This window comes from Dysidea avara, chromosome 14, assembly GCF_963678975.1.
Source record: "Dysidea avara chromosome 14, odDysAvar1.4, whole genome shotgun sequence".
Classification (NCBI taxonomy): Eukaryota; Metazoa; Porifera; class Demospongiae; order Dictyoceratida; family Dysideidae; genus Dysidea; species Dysidea avara.
In genome coordinates this window covers 225,043-246,725 of record NC_089285.1, presented here as the reverse complement: position 1 = coordinate 246,725, position 21,683 = coordinate 225,043, and the positions used below count along the sequence as shown (strand labels likewise).

At 36.5% G+C, this 21,683-nt stretch overlaps 1 protein-coding gene and 1 long non-coding RNA gene across 2 annotated transcripts; one reads left to right on the top strand and one right to left on the bottom strand.

The window, feature by feature from the left end:
- Window positions 1–6,842: 6,842 nt before the first annotated feature.
- On the top strand, window positions 6,843–12,582 carry LOC136244941 (uncharacterized). The gene is made up of 8 exons (XM_066036467.1): window positions 6,843–7,914; window positions 8,945–9,395; window positions 9,501–9,695; window positions 9,975–10,136; window positions 10,192–10,407; window positions 10,966–11,182; window positions 12,259–12,389; window positions 12,444–12,582. The coding sequence occupies exons 2-6, from the start codon at window positions 8,969–8,971 to the stop codon at window positions 11,025–11,027; spliced, it is 1,062 nt and encodes a 353-aa protein (XP_065892539.1). The 5' UTR covers window positions 6,843–7,914; window positions 8,945–8,968; the 3' UTR covers window positions 11,028–11,182; window positions 12,259–12,389; window positions 12,444–12,582.
- Window positions 12,583–18,088: 5,506 nt separating this feature from the next.
- LOC136243887 (uncharacterized) lies at window positions 18,089–19,835 on the bottom strand. The gene is made up of 3 exons (XR_010695008.1): window positions 19,604–19,835; window positions 19,377–19,542; window positions 18,089–18,530 (listed from the first exon to the last, which is right to left on the bottom strand). It is a non-coding gene; the product is annotated as an uncharacterized lncRNA (long non-coding RNA).
- Between the last annotated feature and the right edge of the window lie 1,848 nt (window positions 19,836–21,683).

Genomic DNA, 21,683 nt, shown 5'->3' with positions numbered 1-21,683 from the left:
GAGTTATTAAACCATTTTTGCAGATTGTACACTGTTTCTTACTATCACATAGTGACTAGAATTGTGCTGAAGTTAGCTTTTTTCCACTTGTAAACATGCTAAAAATTACTTGCTCGAAGTTCTATTTAATGCTCACTGCAAGAATGCGTTTTGCAATCGCCTATGCTGAAAAACTATCATTTAACTTTCTAATCTATTATTTTGTAAGCACTGTAAGCATAAGATTCACAGTCACTAATATACACTGTGGTTAACTCTCCTTAATTATTCCCAGTGCTGGCAGACTTCAGAAAACTTTCCTCGTTGTTACTAAAGACTTGGACACGACTATAACATGAAAATACTACAGTAGTTTACCTTTTAGGATGATAGGAAAGTAATTCTATATCACGATTAAACAGAATGTGATGACACAATATGCCACGTGGCGAGCATTAAATAGAAACTCTGCAAGTGCAATTTCTAGCATGCATATTAGTAGAAATAAACAATCTCTAGCATGGAACAGCTTATATTACAAAATGTAGGTTTAATTTCATGCGTGAAGTTAGTGAACATGGAGAGTTGAAGTCAGTGAACGACAGCTTGAAATCTAAGACTAGAATGTATGTACTTCCACTATCTGAAAATGAAATAAGGGTCAATAATTACAATCCCATTTTATTGCTGTTGTGGAAGGCAAATTTTGACATCCAGTTTATTTCAGAATCTTCTTTGGCTCTAGCTCAGTATGTTACTGGTTATATAACAAAAGCAGAGAAAAGCCATATGCAAGAGTTGTGGTCAGAAATCCCTGATGGAAATTCTCTGTATAAATGCTTATTTAGCTTTGGAGTAAAGTCTCTGAATGTGGCCTTTATGAAGCATCTGATTTGCTAACTAGGGATCACCTGTGTGGAAAATCAGAAATAGTTCAATTTATTGCAACTGACATGCCTCACAAGAGGAAGAGGAGAGTGCGTAAACACAAAGAACATAAAGAGATGGCTGAGCTGAATCCAGATAGTAATGACCTGTATGAAGAAAGTCTGATAGATGATTTCTACCCCAAAAGGCCAGAGGGATTGAAAGATGTTGGTTTATATGATTTTGTGAAGTGGTATGATAAAACTGGCAATGATGCCTCAGGAAAGAGGCAGTACAGGAAGCGACTAAAACCAAAGATTGTCAATAACAAAATATTTGATCCCACCAAACCAAAACAATGTGAGGACTACTTTTACAATTTGCTGTTGTTGTTTGTCCCATTTACTGACGAATCAAATTTTCGATGTGAAGGCAAAACAGCAGAAGAAGCTTTTAATGAGTTCTTAGACAAGTGTGACAGTTTAAAGGATCACCATGAGAGTCTTCAACATATGCTAAAAGCACAGCCCAAAATGAAAGAAATAGATGAAGCCAGAAAGTGCGAGGAAGTCCCTCATGATGACGAAAGGGAATAAGAAGAAGGTGTAAAATTGATTGGTGAAGCTGAAGCAGCTATGCAAGATGTGCACGACATTGAAGATAATGCTTCAGATCCTCTAGATTTGGATCAATGTGTTGACATGCTGAATGCAGACCAACGACATGTGTTTGACAAGATCACTAGCCATCTCAACCATCAACATGAGCATGATATAGGTAAGTGTAGCTGTAAAGAATACAAGCGTTTGCATGTTTATCAGTGGAGTTGGAGGTACAGGCAAGTCTTTCTTGATTGAAACTAGTGCTGTGTAATACGTCTGAAATGGTGTATCTGTATCTAACAGCTGTGTAGTCACGATACGATATCGATATGCGATACAGTGCATCCTTTGTACAAAGAAGCCAAGTTTAATTAAGTGCGTGGGCGGCAGATAAATTTTTATTGTTCAGTACCAGCCATTACACCATTGCACTATTATATATATATTATAACAAGCTTAAGGAGTCTAGGAAACAGGTAAAAAAACCCAGTTACACTCTTAAATTGAAGAAAGCCAGACCTTCATATTTCCCTGGTTGCACACTAAATTATGGTTTCTCAATTAGGATGTATTTGGTAGACCAATTTTTGCAAATCAGGTCATTTGTGACTCAAAATTAATATCCATTATTGTTTCAAAAAAAAATTCTCATAAGATGTGCATTGTAAAATAGTTGTATTAAAGCAAGAATAAGACTGGTTATATAAGTAAGTGCCTCTTATATAAATTCTAAACAATTATAATCGTCACAATCAGTTGCTGATTTGATTCTTTTACTTTTCATCCCCATAGTAATGGATCAAGTAAGTCATTAAGTTCCTTCTTTTACCATTTTGACAAGTGCCAAGCAAAAAAATCTGCTGGCAGACTACTGCACATTTTGTGATGTAGAAGTGAGAAAGATACTCAAGCATGTAAACACACGATGGCTTAGCTTGGAAAGAACAATATCACGTACTTTGCAGCAATTCCCTGCATAAAGATCATACTTTATCTCTGAAGGTATAGTACCTCCTAATTTGCTTGCATACATACATGTACAACTACTTCCCTAAATCTGTTTATGTAGACTCTTCCACTGCCTGTGTTGAAAGACTTAAAGCTGTATACAGCAAAGGCTCTTCCCTATTTGTTGGTATCATAACTAAGCAGCATCTAGATAAGTTATTACGGCAAGGTAATATTGTAATTGAGCAAGTGAAGAAGTTTTATTCAGCTGCCTGGAACTTTTATATTGCTGCTGCCGAATATGTTATATACAATTTGCCTCTGGAAAATGACTTACTTAAAAATTCTGAATTTGGCTGCATTAGTAGTAGAAGATAAAGATGAAGACATATGCAAATATTGTATGGATATTATCCGGTCATATTTGAGTGGAGCAAGAACCATGGATGGTAAACTTCTTTTCAAAAAGTTGGCAAAAGTTGCACTGCTTGTGCTTACACTGCCGCATTCAAATGCCCAGGAAGAAAGGATTTTTAGTATGGTAACCAAGAACTAGGCAAAGTTTAGACCAAGCTTAGACTTGGGCGGATCACTTGCTAGCATTCTACCCATTAAACTAGCCAATGAACAGTCGTGTTATGCTTTTGAACCTTCACAAGAAGTCCTTGACACTAAAAAAGGCAACCATTGAATACAATAAAGCTCACAGTAGCAAACAATAACTCTATAGACTATGTTACATACTGTAGCTAAATAGTATAGTTGTACCATGTAAGTGAGTTGTTTTTACTGCTTTATCACTTACATTAATAATAATATTTTAAGCTGCTCTCAGATCTGTATAGTCTATAGGGCTGGGCGGTATTGGAGTTTCGCTTCACGATATATCGTGCAGAAATATATCACGATATTATTATTTATCGCGGTTATTAAAGATGACTGCTATATTAGAGTAGCTGACTGCTTTATTAGGGTATCTCGATCCTAGCTGACTGTTCTATTAGAGTATCTCAATCTTTGTAAAAAAAATTGACTAGCTAGTACTAGGTCCTTGTTTGCAGTAGTATCACGTGATTATTTGAGGTGCATTATAACAACCTTAAGGGCTTAATAAGCTGTCACAAACACTAAAAATCGTAATAATATCGATATCGTGATATTATCGTTTCACCGAATTCTACGCGATACAAATATCGTTTCATTGCAATACCGCGGTATTACTATAATACCGAGAAACCTCCCGGCCCTAATAGTCTATTTTTCAAAATTTTCCCAGGGTACATGACCACCAGACCTCTTAGCTAAGTATGTTTTGCACACTGTCGGATGCTCACCAGCTCCTACATACTTATTTCTCACTCATTTTAAACTCAATCATCACTCTAAGGTAACTAACAGGTTGAGAGCTCTGGTAGATTCAAATATGGATGTTACCGCCATGTAGAACGATATAATGAGCAGGAAGAGAAGCAGACAGACGGGAGACTTCATAGTTTTGGGTGACCTCAAAATGTCATTAGCTGCACATGATCTGGCATCATGGGGTGGTGAAACAATGTATAAAAGATTGCAGACAGAAATGAATCTGCATTGAAAGGTTCAGAGAAGGCTATGGATATAATTGTACAAGGATTGTAAAATCAGTCGATAGGATTATGCTAGTGCACGTGAGACCAGCCCGAAAGTACAGTTTACCTGGGTAGGATTAATTGTACAAGGATTGTAAGCAGTTCTCTGTCCATGGGATTATGCTAGTGCATGTGAGACCAGCCCAAAAGTACAGTTTACCTGGATAGGCAGGTAGGTCTAGGACTGCCATAGAAAGTCCTGCCATTTCCTTGCTACAATCTTGATGCACACATACAGCAGTGATATCCTGGGATATCTTGAGATACAAACAAGTGAGGCTTATTGTGTCCTATTGTACCTAAGATATCTTAGGATATCTTAAGATATACCCCAGGCCAGTAGGATAATCCCAGGCTTATTGTGTCCTATTGTACCTAAGATGTCCTGGGATATCTTTAGATATACCCCAGGCCAGTAGGATAATCCCAGGCTTATTGTGTCCTACTGTACCTAAGATGTCCTGGGATATCTTTAGAAATACCCCAGGCCAGTAGGATAATCCCAGGCTTATTGTGTCCTACTGTACCTAAGATGTTCTGGGATATCTTAAGATATACCCCAGGCCAGTAGGATAATCCCAGGCTTATTGTGTCCTACTGTACCTAAGATATCCTGTGATATCTTAAGATATACCCCAGGCCAGTAGGATAATCCCAGGCTTATTGTGTCCTACTGTACCTAAGATGTCCTGGGATATCTTAAGATATACCCCAGGCCAGTAGGATAATCCCAGGCTTATTGTGTCCTACTGTACCTAAGATATCCTGTGATATCTTAAGATATACCCCAGGCCAGTAGGATAATCCCAGGCTTATTTTGTCCTATTGTACCTAAGATGTCCTGGGATATCTTAAGATATACCCCAGCCAGTAGGATAATCCCAGACTTATTGTGTCCTACTGTACCTAAGATATTCTGGGATATCTTAAGATATACCCCAGCCAGTAGGATAATCCCAGGCTTATTGTGTCCTACTGTACCTAAGATATCCTGTGATATCTTAAGATATACCCCAGGCCAGTAGGATAATCCCAGGCTTATTGTGTCCTATTGTACCTAAGATGTCCTGGGATATCTTAAGATATACCCCAGCCAGTAGGATAATCCCAGGTTTATTGTATCCAAACTAGCCCAAGGGTGCCTTAATACATTAGTATGGTACGTATGTATTGCCCTTCATGACATCCCAACTCTACCTAATCTATAATTTTGGTGTTCTTGTATGTCTTTAAGTTTTAGCAGTGTATTTAAATTAATTAGTTACTAACATTATCATGACGACTTTAAATAACTAACTAGATTTTAAGTGCTAGATTGTGTGATACTTGTTAAGTATGGCTGGATTAGTCGGCCAGCCATTAGATCTTTTTCTGCTATGGCTACCTGTATAGTATCATCTCAGGCTTTAGTTTATGATCAGTGAGGTATACAATACTGTGGTACAAAACTAGCAATGTGGCTCAATTTCATGCTACAATCTGAGGATATCATAAAATATACAACGATGTGGTGTGATCCAAGACTTGCATTGGTTTGCACTAACTCACTCTGAAAAAGTGTGAACGAGTGAAGTAATTGACGGAGATTAAAAGAAAAAAATGGAGCAGACATATGGATTATACATGCGTTAGATCAACAGATGAAAGAGTTAATAATTAACGGTTATAGAACAGTCAGAACATTAGGGTTTGTTCTCAATTTTAGGATCAGTCAGGTGTGCTAAACTCATTAGACCTGAGCAGGGGTGCGCCTCTCAAAACAGTGCACCATCAACAATATGCATTGTTTAAACAGGTTTGAAGGCATCGATATCGATCAGCCTTTTAGTATTAACAAGAATAACTTGGCTGATACTAAAGATACCTGAGAAGCACAACGGTCTGGTGTAGTCTTAGGAATTATATATTTCCCTACTATAGCAGAGAGTATCCGGCCAGAAAAAATCCCAGGATATCGTAAGATATTCTTAAGCCCCTGTGTGATAATGTGGCATACTCTCAGGTTTTCGTGTTTGGATATCCTGAGATATATGTACAACAATGTAGAAATGTGTAAAAAATATATAAAACAATGTGGTAATGTAGTATACAGCATAGCCTCAGTTTCTCATGCAAAAATATCCTGAGATATACTACAATGTACGTATAGTAATGCGTATAAATATATAAAACAATGTGATAATATGGCATAGTTGTTGTTTTTTTTTCGATGGTACAGTATGATTCTTTAGTGTTTATTAGTTAAACAAATACTATGTGTGATGTCTTTAAGATAGGGATATGCATTGTCAGGATGTAAAGGGAAGAAACGTAAAACCATGAATCTATTAAAAGAAGTTAGTGATTATTATCACAAAGCCATATGCACATGTGATAGTGGATTGAGAACCACAAAACCAACAGGAAGTATTATCAAAATACTGGCTGCTTGCAAACAACCCTCTGACAAAATGTTGACAATATCAGCCAATTTTCACAATGTATTGATATCGGATTGGGGTAGGTAAACAGCGGTATCAATGCATCATTATTGCATCATGATATCCCACACAAGCATTACAACATAGAATTAGCACGTTTATAACACATGAAAGTTTTCTTGTATAGTTTGCATAAATCACTGAAATTCCATTTCATGTAAAATTTGTAGTTTTTGCTATGTATAATTCACATTGACATGTGTCATGTGTACACTGCACACAAACAAGCAAAAAATATGGGATAATACCTAGAGTTCTCAGTATCAGAAACTAGACATTGCGATAACAAACACATTTTGAAATCTTTCACTGTTTCCTGTTGATTATGTCAGATACTTTTCTGTATCATCGAGTTTATATGTACACATATATAATAAAACATAACACAAATATGCAATACTTACATGTCTTGCGTCGAGATGGGTAGTGTACAAGGTACACTTTTCTTAAGGTACGAGTTATATCCATGGTAGAGATTGTAAATTTCAGCTTTCTGCTTGTATGACAACTGACCAACCAATATCTATGCAGTGAAGCGCTGTAGCAATTTCATTTGAAATGCGGTCATATTTGTTGACATGAAAAATGGTAGTTTTACATAGTCACTGTCATAGACCACACCTTCAGAGTCCTCGTCACTGTAAAAGCCATAATGCTGAACAAAATGACAGCCTTTACTTTGGTTTTCACAATACTTTCGAAAGTGAGTTCCAGATACAGTCCCTATATCTTCACTATAAACCACTGGAAAACTGGGCCGATCACCTCGAACAAGCAACTTTCCTCCACATTTTTTACATGTTTGCCTTTTGGAGATTAGAAGAATTCCCAGCGGTTTACCATTGTATCCTGCCAATTGATGTAGCTCCTTGAGCAATTCCTCATCTTTGGCAAATGAGTCTTCTTCCATTGAGGCTAAATTCTCAACAAATGTTTGGACTTTCCTGGAATCTGGTATCACTAAAGAGAATTTAAATCCAAACTGTTTTACTAAACTCCAATATTCTGGTACATCTCTATCAATATTTTTTGCTGCAAAAGTTAATCTTCTTATGACAGAGATATCAGAGGTCAAGGCACTGAATTCCTGTAGCATTTCAAAACCTGGACTAAGACTGATACAACAGCAGACAAAACAAGCTTTCTCCTGTTGCAGTCAAAAGACTGGATGAAGCCATCTAACACCAATATTATTGTCTGCTTTGATATAAATGTAACTGAGGAAGTGTATATTAGATAGAAGGCTATAAATTAATCACCTATGGTTTGCTATTCAGTCAGTCAGTTTTCCTGCAAGCTAGTAAAATGGCCAGTGATACATGAGGAAAACTGAAAGACACTAGAAGTAGACTCAAGAAATGTTCAGAGATCGAAATTGATTGGAATCTGTATCCAGAAACAATTGTGAAGGTGAGATGTACTATACAAGGAGTGTGTTGCATTATAATCTGCATAATGGTGTATGCATTGATTGATAATACTTGTGGATTTGTTTGTGTACAAAATACATAAGATGACAACTAATTTAAGTATTAAAGTTAGTTTATAGATAGTCATGACGCTTTTTTAACATCTAGAGTATCGTAATGTATAAATGGTTGAATGGAATGGGTCTACAACTTAGGTACACCAGAGTTTAATGTGATTTCTACCTGGAATGGGTAGTACTTACTTAACCTTTGGCAAGCCAAATAGTACATATACTTGGAATGTGTAAAGCATTCTACTGAAGTACCTTTTGTAGATGTCAAGCTGATGAGCAAGTGGCTTATATAATTCAGAATGTTGATACATATAATGTTTATGCGTACAATTAACTCTTTCCGACTAGAAAATATGTTATCTGATCTTGTTTATCATGAGGCACCAGCAATTTCTTTGACAATTAATAGGCTTAGCTGCAGAAATATACAGATAGCTTATTATACATAATTATGTACAAATGCCAATTGCTGATGTTATGCTGGAGAAGTTTGAGTAGGATTGATGTGGTGCAAGGGTCTGGGATTTCTAGTTCATTTTCTTTGGTACTGTGATGGGGTGTGTAGCCACCACTTATTTATTTTTTTACAAAACAGTGTTTTTAGCATAGGATAGAACTGGATAGTACAACATTCAAGGTGACCTTTATCACTTAACAATTTGCCTGTAAAAGTATATTGTAATCAACACTCACTGGCTTCCAGACCAGACAAACTTTTAAAGCAATCAATATATCTTACAGCTAGACAGTTTCCCATCTTGACCTGCTGATCTAAGTATTGTACCTATTATCGGGTATTCTTTTGTAAAAATTTGGCATGTGTGCATGCAAACCTCATCTATATGATATACAACAGTTTACTTCATCATTGCTGATACATTGTGTGACTTTGCACATGTTCATTCCTTACATAATCTGCATTAGTAATATACAAATTCTTTATTTTTACTCAAATAGGGATGCAAACAAGCAGGAAAGGCGATGAATGTACCAGCAAGTGCTGTACTTCTTAGTTACGTTATATTGGGAAGCTATATGATGTCTCCGTCTGTGATTACAGTTCCCGGAACGGATTGGACTGAACCAGTTTTAGTTTGGATAACAGTCTACATGGATAGTGGAGGTGGCAAATCAGTGTTATGTAAACACATATATGAAATAAAGGAAGCCATCCGTTCCAATCTTGGCCTTACAATGAAAGATCCTTCCTGGGTTTTTGAAGATGGCAGTTTTGAAAAAATGGGTGCAATGATGGAAGAAAACTCATGTCGCCTACTTGGTTGCTATGATGAGCTGTCTGCCTTTCTGACACGAATTAATCTTTACAGTGGTAAATCCTTATCCAATTCGCATGAACTGGTTGTATTTCTTCAGTTGTATAATGGACATCCTTGGAGAAGGGATACAGGTAAAACTACTTTTAATGCATGCTGTAATTACCAACTTGTGGTATCTACAAATACAAAATGATTGATAGTAATACTATTTATACACGTTTTATGTGCTTTTTCAGTTAGTGGAGGTGCAAACTTTGCTATGTCTTCAACGATGCTGACTACTCAACCAGGGGTAGCTCGATCGTTAATTGAGCAGCCTAGCAATGCAGAAAGAGGATTGTCAAGTCGATTCTTGTGGTTTTTTCCTGAATGTTTATACGGCAGCTTTAAGAGCCTCTGCAAGGTAGACAAAGAATTTACTGCTAAAATCAGTGAGTTAACTTTGTGTTTTAAGGGCACGTGTGGTTGTGTTGAACTTCACTGTACAATAAGGATGTGCATAAAGCAATTAAGGTTAATACTAATACGCTCTTAACAATATCATTACGTTATTCTATTGTAACAAAAACTAAGTGTATTAATTTTGTTTCCTGTGAATACTTAATATGAAGAGAACTAGTCGAGTACTAACTATTTCACACCTGCCACACTACCAGTACAGTGCAACTATATTGTACAGTAAAAATGTTTTTGTCAACCTCCTTTTACAGTCGGATTGTTTGAAGCACAGTGGAAAGAACCTGCTGCAGGAGACAAAGTAATAGAAGCAAGGGAATTTAAATTGCCCGAAAATTTGAAGGTTTTTGAAGAATTTTACGATCAAACTCAAGAGATGTTAAAGTCATTAGCTGGAGTCGATGAACTTTTAACAGGTTTGTAAATGTAACGAGGAGAAAGTAACATAACTCCCTTATTAAATGTAATTAGGAATGCTGAGCAAGAGCCGTGGGCAAGTATTGAGAGTGGCAGCTGTGTTGCACATGTTGTTTTCAATTGATAATGATAACTATGAAGTCAAGGAAGAAGTATCTCAGGATGCAATCAAGGCTGCCATAAACTTGATTAAAACTGCTTGCCAACAAACAGCTTTTGTTGCTGGTAGGGGAGTACTACAAGAAGAAGTTGTTAACCCAACTCTGAAAGGTTTGTTTACATACAAAAGTAGTTTCACCAGTACTCACATTCAATGCACAACCACAATTTTGTTTCAGGCTACTGCCGTACAATAAAAAATTTTGACAGGAGAAAATTTTGACATGATTTTATTTCACCAAAATAATCTTGTCCAGTTTTTAGCCAATTGAATAAAGGGAATCCCATAGGACACCAAATTTTTATCCACCGAATTCACCTGAAATCACTAAAATTTTGTCTTGTCAAAGTTTTGTATCGTACAGTATTTTGCCTGATGCAATGTAGAAGGCATATAATTCTTCCATGCTTACATATTGTTTGAAGCTCAAAGGTGGTAAATCATGGTAAAGATGTCAATGGGCTTTATGTTGCCTAGTATCATCAAGTTACAACATGCCTTAAATATTGGTATAGATTACATTAAAGATCATCTTTTGCATTTGCGCATTACCTATTTCCTTAATAACTTTTACAGAACTTTTGAGCGCTGCTTTGTAACAATGATGCTACAAAAATTGAACTGTCAAATCAATGAACTATAAACATGATATAATTTGCTTTCTATAGAACTCAATCCCAATGAAGCTACAAAAGAGATAAAACAGAAGATGTTGCTGCATTCTGCCTGACCTTGCCGGGGAAGAAACTACACCTATCCCCCTTACTGGCACAAAAGAAATTTAAGCACAAGGGAAACAAAGAGAAGGCAGTTGCGGCATTTGTTATGCTGGAGACAGATGGACTGGGGACTGTTTTGGAAGTCGGGGGGTCAAGAGGAGCAATGGTAAGATGGTTTTAACCATACTATACCATTTGAGCATAGTTACAAAGCATGTAACATGCATGACTACACACAGTTTCTTCTAAATAAAGTTACAGGATTACCAACGAAATCTCTATATCAAAACAATACATTTGCAGTGTGTATACCACCTAATCTACAGTATGTCCCTTGAGTTTGATACAATAATATAACTGGTGCAATGCATGCTTAATGGAGCAAATTTGTTTGTGCTTTGTACTATTGTAAATACTTTACAATCAGTAAAATACTTGACATGCATGCATGCTAAGTAATAGTTGAGCATGGATTTTTCTCCTTCCTGCACACATGTTATTTGTATTCAACATCTTGAAGCAGGCTGTAGGACCTAGTGTCCTACAAACCTTCAGCCTTTGAGCTGTAAAGCCTAATAAATAAAAATTCAAACATCGAAACACAAAGGAATTTAGAAACAAAGGCCCTCTGCTGTGGCACAAGAGCAAAGCGAGCACGCTACTACAGGGCCTGAGTTAAGGTTTCTGAAATTTATGTATTTCTGTGTTTCGATGTCTAACTTTAGACCACAGCTCATTGTTGTACCCTCACAGCTGCTGTAGCACAACACAACATGCTCAGCATTCATTATTGAAATAGTCCATATCACCTCCATCTCGTCACTAAAATGGCTTTTAACTGTCCAAATAAGGACCCATGTCTTGCTAGTGTTACAGGTGTACAATTATGTTTTGTATTGCCTAAGAGGCAGCAATCTATTGGGACATGAACAAGGGATCTACAAAAAATTGATACCCGTAAGTGGCCAATGAAATTTGAGTATTTTATCCTTCTGTGGTCCAAGCGTCATAATATGAATACCTGCATGCACATCAGTCATGCATTCAAATGAGCTTTATTCATGATGGCATCGCAAAAATAGTGCAACCACAGTCTCAGAGGATGTTACACCTACGTACTTACAGATTTTTTGAAACAATACTGTAACAGGTGTCTGGATATTAATATTCTACTATAGTAACCATGTTTGCTCTTACGATGTATTAGGGTTGATATCATATCAGTGCTGTTTATCTCCCTAGCTTTATGAGTTTGATAAAGTACCGGTACCAGAAGACAAAGAAGAAAAGATGGCACTTATCAAGAAACTCAACAAATATGAGGTTTCAATAAGCCAGTACCAACGGGCAATCGAACTACCTGAAATTAGACCGTAAGCCGTACAATAATGTGAATGTATATAACCTTATATTACTTTTACTTGTAGAATCTCAGAGATAGCTGGTGTGAAAAGAAAGTTCACCGAGAACTGAGCACTGCAGTACTGGGCACATACACCGGGAATGTTAGCACATTTAGTATTGAGCACATGCACCACTTTTAACACATTTAACCACACTAAGACAATGCTCTTATCCTACGTATATACAAGTGGTTTTAGCACAATTATTTACAAAAAAAAGAGATGCCTGCATAGTAACGGTAATGTGTACATTGAATAGTAATGCTGTGATGATATGAGCTTCTGTATTATATGCATGAACTAAAATAATAAACAGCATAAAAGGATAAAAAGCAAATACATACTGGTTAGGTTACCAAGCCCCGGTATTATAACACTACCACATTGTTGTGAATATCAGGAATATCCTTACACAAAGCCTGGCACTATACCACATTACCACACTGTACGTATATCCTAGGAATATATAAAACCTAAGCTACCAGGTATTGCCACACTATCGTACCTGAGAATATTCTTAGACCAAAGCCTGGGAATATTTGATGACATCACATAGGTACTTACTTACTGTAAGGATATCCTGGGGTTTATATTCTGTGACTTTATCAGGATACCTAGGACAAAATAAGCCTAGGACTGTACCAGATTGTTGTGCTTCTCAGAATATCCCAGGATATCCTTAGTATAAAGTATGAGCTTGTGTATTATATGCATGAACTAAAATAATAAACAGCATAAAAGGATAAAAAGCAAATACATACTGGTTAGGTTACCAAGCCCCGGTATTATAACACTACCACATTGTTGTGAATATCAGGAATATCCTTACACAAAGCCTGGCACTATACCACATTACCACACTGTACGTATATCCTAGGAATATATAAAACCTAAGCTACCAGGTATTGCCACACTATCATATTCTTAGACCAAAGCCTGAGAATATTTGATGACATCACATAGGTACTTACTTACTGTAAGGATATCCTGGGGTTTATATTCTGTGACTTTATCAGGATACCTAGGACAAAATAAGCCTAGGACTGTACCAGATTGTTGTGCTTCTCAGAATATCCCAGGATATCCTTAGTATAAAGTGCACTATACTTTTGTATGTCTGAGAATCATTAAAACTATCTCATTGTATCCTTAGACTAATCCTCTGACTGCTAACATGATGGTACAATCTCAGAATATCATAGGATATCCGATGTTCTGAAGTTATCCTAGGATACTCTTTGCTATAATAGGAGAAGATCAGCCTAAGACTATACCACATATACTGTTGAGTTTCTCTGAATATCTCAGGACTATCATAATATATGGATATCCTGTGGCTAAAGACTGTGATTATACCACATTGCTGTATATCTCAGATTATCCTGGGATATCTTTAGACTATCTTAAGATATCCTGGGATATCCTTAGACTAAAGACTGTGATTACGCCACATTACCACATTGCTGTATATCTCAGATTATCCTGGGATATCTTTAGACTATCTTAAGATATCCTGGGATATCCTTAGACTAAAGACTGTGATTACGCCACATTACCACAGTGCTGTATATCTCAGATTATCCTGGGATATCTTTAGACTATCTTAAGATATCCTTAGACTAAAGACTGTGATTATGCCACATTACCACATTACTGTATATCTCAGATTATCCTGGGATATCTTTAGACTATCTTAAGATATCCTGGGATATCCTTAGACTAAAGACTGTGATTACGCCACATTACCACATTGCTGTATATCTCTCAGATTATCCTGGGATATCTTTAGACTATCTTAAGATATCCTGGGATATCCTTAGACTAAAGACTGTGATTACCACACATTACCACAGTGCTGTATATCTCAGATTATCCTGGGATGTCTTTAGACTATCTTAAGATATCCTGGGATATCCTTAGACTAAAGACTGTGATTATGCCACATTACCACATTACTGTATATCTCAGATTATCCTGGGATATCTTTAGACTATCCTGGGATATCTTTAGACTATCTTAAGATATCCTGGGATATCCTTAGACTAAAGACTGTGATTACGCCACATTACCACATTGCTGTATATCTCAGATTATCCTGGGATATCTTTAGACTATCTTAAGATATCCTGGGATATCCTTAGACTAAAGACTGTGATTACCACACATTACCACATTACTGTATATCTCAGATTATCCTGGGATATCTTTAGACTAAAGACTGTATGATGGGAATTAAGCAGACTGTCTGAGAATACAAAGGGTACACAGGATAATGTAAGAGATTCTATGGTAATCCTAGATACTTATGTGGATAGGATTAGCTAGTCCACTACTTCAGATTGCATGCCTAAATTATTCTGTAATATATCCACACATGGCTGTAGCTAGTTATAGAATAGCTAGCCACAGTACAGTGTAATTGTATCAGATTGCTTAATAATTTTGCTAAAGCCAGCATAGGGAAACTATGCTAATATATAATGACATGGAATCCTAGGCTGCTGGTAATCAAATTAATTTGATAGTTGGTTGCATGATGCGGCTCCATGATGGTCATGGCTTGGAAGAATCTTACTCATTCTGGATTACTGAACTTGACAGCCCTGCTATGTAACAAGAGAGATCTACAGAAAATGTATGTAAATTTCCCATCTAGGTCTCGAATAACACTATGGTGTGAGGCACCGATGCCCAAAGATGATAAGAAAGAGCCGCCTTCAAAAGAGTGCAGCCCCAAGAGGGAAACTTGATGAAGATTTGCAAGATAACACAATAGTGTGACATAGTGAGGGGAAGGGCATCATGACACACAATAATACAATAGTGTAACATAGTGAGGGTAGGGGCATCACGACACACAAAGGGGCATCATGACACACAATAGATTTAACATAGTGCGGGTAGACACACAATACCACAATAGTGTAACATAGTGAGGGTAGGGGCATCATGACATACAATAATACAATAGTGAGGGTAGGGATAATTATTATGACACACAACAAGTGGTAGTGAACATCATGATAATGACAACATACAGTAGCAGCTACAAGGTAAGGTGCACAACTACCTGAAACACAGGTAGCTGGATTCCTGGCAAGACAAGACCTGATATTGAATGCTATTAAAATTAACAAGTGGGTTAGATATCGATGGTTTTCTAAAATTAGGTCACATATTCTAGTGGAATACTAAACACTGGTTTGTACACCACTTCACTCTTATGGAACAACATGTTAGTACTGCACTGTAAAATTTTGTTATGGTAGGTCGAACCTTTATTTTGTTCACAGTAGTAACTAGGATCAATCAGGATCACCAATGAAATGCTTCAAAGTTGTAGCCAATCAGAATGCAGAGTAAGACTAAGGTTTCATCTAGCAACCCTACACATGTTTATTACATTAGGCTCAACCATGCGACTCACTGCGTGTTTGTCTTGCCATAATTTGCATTTGAATTTTACTGTCAGGTAGCTGCAATGGAGCATGTATCTAGGGCTTTTGCCAGCAAGGGGAGTGAATACTACAGGCTGCAGACAACAGTGATGAGGAGTGATAATGGATCGAAATTATGTATGTGAATGCATTAATTTTGTCAGGAGGAAATGTATGAAGTGGACCATGCAACCTCTAAGAGAGTAGTTGAACTAAGTAGCCAAAGTAACTATAATACAAGGTACCAAGGGTTCATAGCAGTGAGGGATGATACCATATAATAATCGTTTAACCCATAATCCAGAAAACTGGATTTGATAAAAACTAATTGAAAGCGAACAATACTTTTGCCAATTTACATAGGCAGCTACAAACTAGCATATCTCATGAAGCGTTCATCTGATTGCTTCGAAAACAGATTTTATTAAAATTGGTAGAAAGTAAGCTATCTGCCTGTATATAAACTTTCAACATACAAACAAGGAACTCACCCACTACGACGCGCTGAATCATTTTGTGTCCTTCCACGTTCGAATTGTCATTGTGCTCGTCCGAGAGTGACATTATCAAGTGATATCTATATATAAACTGAATCGCCATCACGTGAGGAGTAATATGACACCAAGCAAAAGTTGATAGGATGATGTACGGCCGACTTATGGTCTTTTGTACATCATTATGTGAAGAAGGAAGACGAAGGGATAGTTCTTTTACTGAAGCGAGTATCTCCGGGTTGGATGAACACAACGAAGTACAAGACCATTCAAACCAAAATTTAAGATGGTATTTGTCGTTTTTAGATAGCTTTAACAGTTATTGTGTTATAGAGTTTAGTTTTACAAGGCATGCATGTGATCCAGTTAAATTTTTAATGTGTAAGATAAATAACACTGTTTGGGTTTTGGACCATCCATAAACAATTGTACTTACGGTTTTTCTATACTAACAGCTGCTTCTTTAATAACCTGTACACGTTTAGGACATCCCTTATAACTATAAGTCTTCAAGTACAATAATATTGTGCATTACATGACTGGGCTCTGAAAACTATGCTTATAGTCTTTCTGATTAATGACACATACAACTTTATATTAAAAAATGTAAATCAATTCAAACCTTTTACAATGAAAGTGTAAAGAAACTATGAACTTTGAAAGGCTATAATACTGATTTTGCATACATGATGGGTTTAGACAGTCCCTGTATGCATGGATGTATAGAGATACGCAGGAATGGAGAGGGAACATGCACATAATGACATTATAATATTTAAAGGCATGAGAATTTAATAAGGATTGGCAATACCTGGACTACATATTTTCTAACCTAACATGTCTCACAGACTGACAGTTCCTTTCACTGTAAATACAAATTTGTTATTTCAACAAAAAAATATGTCGTGATGTGTAATCAATCACAGGTAACAAACAACTTTTTTGTAGCATTAACACAATCCAAATTATAACAAATGACATGTTAGAGTAACAAACACTAATCTGTTGCAACTACAAATGGCCTTTGTCATCACAACAAAGAAAAAGTTGTGAAAAGTTTGTTACTTTATTAGTTAATTGTTCTGATAAAAAATAATTTGTCATTATCACACAACTAAATCAATGACATTGGTCATTATAACAAACCACATATGTAGTAATAACACAGCCAAATATAGAATTTCATCAGTTATTTGTTGTAATAACACAACAATGTGTTACCACCACACAATTAAAAAATGACATTGGTCATTACAACAAACCACATATGTAGTAATAACACAGCCAAATTTAGCATTTCATCAGTTATTTGTTGTGATAACACAACAATTTGTTACCGCCACACAATTAAATAATGTCATTGGTCATTACAACAAACCACATATTTAGTAATAACACACCAAAGTTTAGCATTTCATCAGTTATTTGTTGTGATAACAAAATAATGTGTTACCATCACACAATTAAATAATGACATTGGTCGCTATAACAAACCAAAATGTAGTTATAACATAATACATATGTATACCCTCGTGCTCGTTTCTTTGTCACTATAACAAAAGAAGTTTGTTACTGCAAGTAACACTTTGTTGATCCTTGCATACTTTTTGTTATTCCATAAAGTTACACTGGTCAGATATGCACAGGATATGTGCTGATACATGCTGCAAAAGCAATATACTTTCACACATACCAATCCTAGAACAATGATATAAATATTCAAGATTCTTGTCAACTAAATCACTCAACATGTATGCGTACAAATAAAGTGCACACACATGCATAAAAATCAAGTTCAAAGTTTCTGCAGGTCACTCACTATCATATACAGTTTCAGTTTCAAAACCACCACGACTCCAGGAGTCAAACATACTTGTAATTCCATTAACATAGGATGAAGAAACAGGAGATTTAGAAGCCTTGCCCTTTTCAGCTGATTCGATATCCATTATCCTTTCTTGAATGAAACGAAACACTTCTTGAATTTTGTCATGATAGCTTAAATTTAAAACATAGTGGCTTGCAACAAGATAAAACAAGGCGGTAGCCATGTCGGTGCACTCCATGCACATAATCTGCTCAACTGCAATAAAATATTGATTGTAGTCGTCATGGAGTATCACCACGATGTGCGGTTGAGCATTCTCAGGATCAGGTGCCTGTGAAGGTGGAGTTCCATCCTACAAACAGGAAAAAGCATGAATCACTGCCTGCTATATATATGTGATATTTATATGAAGGATTAACATTCCTTTGGGTTCTATATATTTGTGCACATAAAACAATACCTTACATATAACAGGAAACTATGATGGAAGAAGTGGACAACTTTGACCAATTGGTATTATCAATTAGTCAACCTTTAATGATTCGACAAACCAAAAAAGCACCTTTAAAAGTTATCGAATATCTAGCACATGTTTGAGGATTTTGTGAAGCTTGCATTCCATTTGCATTAAGTTTCCTGTTTACCAATACTCCACACATAAGGCATACCGGAACAAATTTCATGAAATACGGTATATCTTCATCATGCTTCTTTGTCTTGCTGGTAGCCAACAGTATTGCCAAACACCGAAGGGAGTTGGTAATAAAAATGTCATCACCTTAATGCAAAAGAAACCAGCAGCAATAGCAGTGTTAATAAAATTATGGTACTCCTTTGGTGGCCTAAATTTAAGGTCAGGAATCATGCTTTAATGAATGCAGAAGTGACATGCAAAAAAATATAGCCTAGTATCACAACAACAACAAGTTGATACCCCAGTAATACAGCACTACCCCTTCTAAAATGGCTAGGGAAGTAATCAATCATGTATAATACATACCGTTTAATCTTACGTGTTTCAGATCACACTGAAGGCACATTTTAGCTTTATTATACCTAACTAATACTGCCAAACGCCATGAAAGTATCGTGGCTGATTTCTGGTCGATATATATTCACAGGAAAGTACAAACCTTTATGATCCCTACTATACAGCAAGCACAGTGATAGGTATTATAATTTACATACAAAAACATACAGCTCATCTTGAAATCAGTAGCCTCAATAATTTTTTTTATAGAAGTGGTCTTCATACAAGACTACTTGCTATAAAACATAATGGCCTTTGCCCAAGGAATAATCACTTCATCAAATGCTTCCTTAATTTCAGGACGTTGCATAATTATTCCAAATTCCCAAGTAGCCTATGTATATAATGCAACACATGAAAAGATAAAATGTCATAACTACCTGATATGCACTTACGAAAGCACTTCGTTTTATCCATGGATACTGTTGCAAGATACTCTGGAAAGAATCTGATTCCAGAATAATGGGCCGCCGTGTGGAAAATGTACGGTACACCAGCGACTTCAGAGATTTTTGAGAAGGGTGTGTTTTATCTAGTTCCTCTTTGAGCAGATCCAAATTTCTAGAATTCGATGTTTCATCCTCTGCATCAGTCGGTATCACAGGGTAGAATTGCTTGTTCCTTTTGGATTCTCCTTTCATCCTTTTCTTTGGTGGTTCACTATCACTGTCAGAACGTGGACGATTGATGTTTTGAGTCCTTGTGTAAAGGAACCATTTCCATGAATTCTGTGGGGTTGAAAGCAATGTTTACAGAAACAGTATATTGATGGTTACCTCTGAGCTTCCATCGTTTCCCAAAAATCCAAATCTCCTATGCAAGGCTTTAGATACATGAAGACAATCAGACATCGTCGTACGCGCAACATGTGTCATTAACACTGTTGAAAGGGTTTGTACCATATATTTTCTATCAGTGTCTGTCAGGACATGTTTTTTTAAATTGTCTTCTGTTGTTTTACGAAACGTTGGGATCGAAAAAGGATCTGGCATTTTCTGTTAAATATCAATATTACAGGACAATATCCAAATGTTCACAGTTAACCACAGAAAGAAACTTACGTGTAATTTTGACAATTTAGACGACAATTTTAGAGATTTTTCACACTAAACATAAAAACGAAGTAACAAATCTGTGACATGTTAAAATATAGCTACCTTTTTTTCAGGTTTCAATATCTCCTGAGATTGGGTGTCCAAAATAATTTGTGTAATATGACCAATAAACAGACAAGCAGTTACATGCCTTTACCTCCAAGAAACTTGCAGGGCTATTGCAACCACAAGACCTTATGCATATAATACTGGAGGGTGTTGTCCCTTACACAATGAAGGCGATGCTTCGTAGTTACATCAGTGTCAAAGGATATTTTACACTCTACGAAGTCAATCAAAGAATTTTACATTTCAAATTTAGCAGGGTTGAGTTTAAGTGCAAACCTACGCAAATTCCACCCAATAGTGAAATCACGTGATGTTTGAAGAGAGAGCACATGTGTCACGGCACCACTGATTTTGTGCTTCTTTCTTGCCTTACGCAGCGTTCTTTTACAACTTTTGTTGAGAGCACGGATAATAGATGAACACGAAGGGGATAGAAGACAACAATACTAAGGAGAGGAAAATTGCTCCGTTTGTTCATGGATCAAGTAAGTCTTATGAATATTTGTAAGGCCGGCGCTGTAGATTCTGTGTAATATCACTCACTGGTAGAGTTTTTGTGTAATTTGATAGTGATGTTTAGCACTACAATCGATTTTTAGCTTTAGGAGTTTTCTAGAGCCACTGTTCTGTTTTGCCCAGTGCTTATAATAGAGAGCTAAAGTTATAATAGAAAGTCACGTACACGGCAACAATAGGGTTCATAATTATTTTGCTGGCAAATGTTAAATGTTGAATTAAGCTGTCTGATTGCATACCTGTGGGTGTAAACAAGTTTTTTACTTAGCCAGGTGTCTAGGCTACTAAAGGTTTACATTGTTTATGCACAGTGTGCTAGCTAAAGCCACTAGTAGTGGCCTGGATTAAAGTTAGCACTGTTGATACCCATGTAAGTAAGTACCAAGTGAGTAAGGAGCTTTGAATTGAGTTGTGGTTTTACTTATAAGCAAGGTAGGCAATAGTGAATTATTCCAGAATATAAATATCTTGTGTAAAGTTCATGACTCTAATAAATCCAGGCAGCCACTCTTGTGTGCCTGTTGCTCTATGCAAGTACAGCAGGAAGAACACGTAGCTTTGTAGTGATTGTGTAGTGAAATGCATTAGAAAGCGTTTTAGCTTAGTTGGATTGTTCCACAGTGGATTGTGCGTCTTGTTCAATATCGCGATCGCCTTCTTGGTATAGTTCCTTTAAGGTGAGTAGTGTATAAAACCTACAGGGATACAAATAATAGTAAAATATGGTTAATATTGTATTCCTGGAGAATTGATCTTTGGTCTGGTCCGGGTTATCATATTCCCAATTGTATGCTAC

Excerpts from the sequence above, each read along its gene's own strand:
- LOC136244941 (XM_066036467.1), top strand. The coding sequence starts at position 8,969 with ATGAATGTACCAGCAAGTGCTGTACTTCTTAGTTACGTTATATTGGGA. Across the intron at positions 9,396-9,500 it reads TCCTTGGAGAAGGGATACAG|TTAGTGGAGGTGCAAACTTT; the intron begins GTAAAACTACTT and ends GTGCTTTTTCAG. Across the intron at positions 9,696-9,974 it reads AGAATTTACTGCTAAAATCA|TCGGATTGTTTGAAGCACAG; the intron begins GTGAGTTAACTT and ends CTCCTTTTACAG.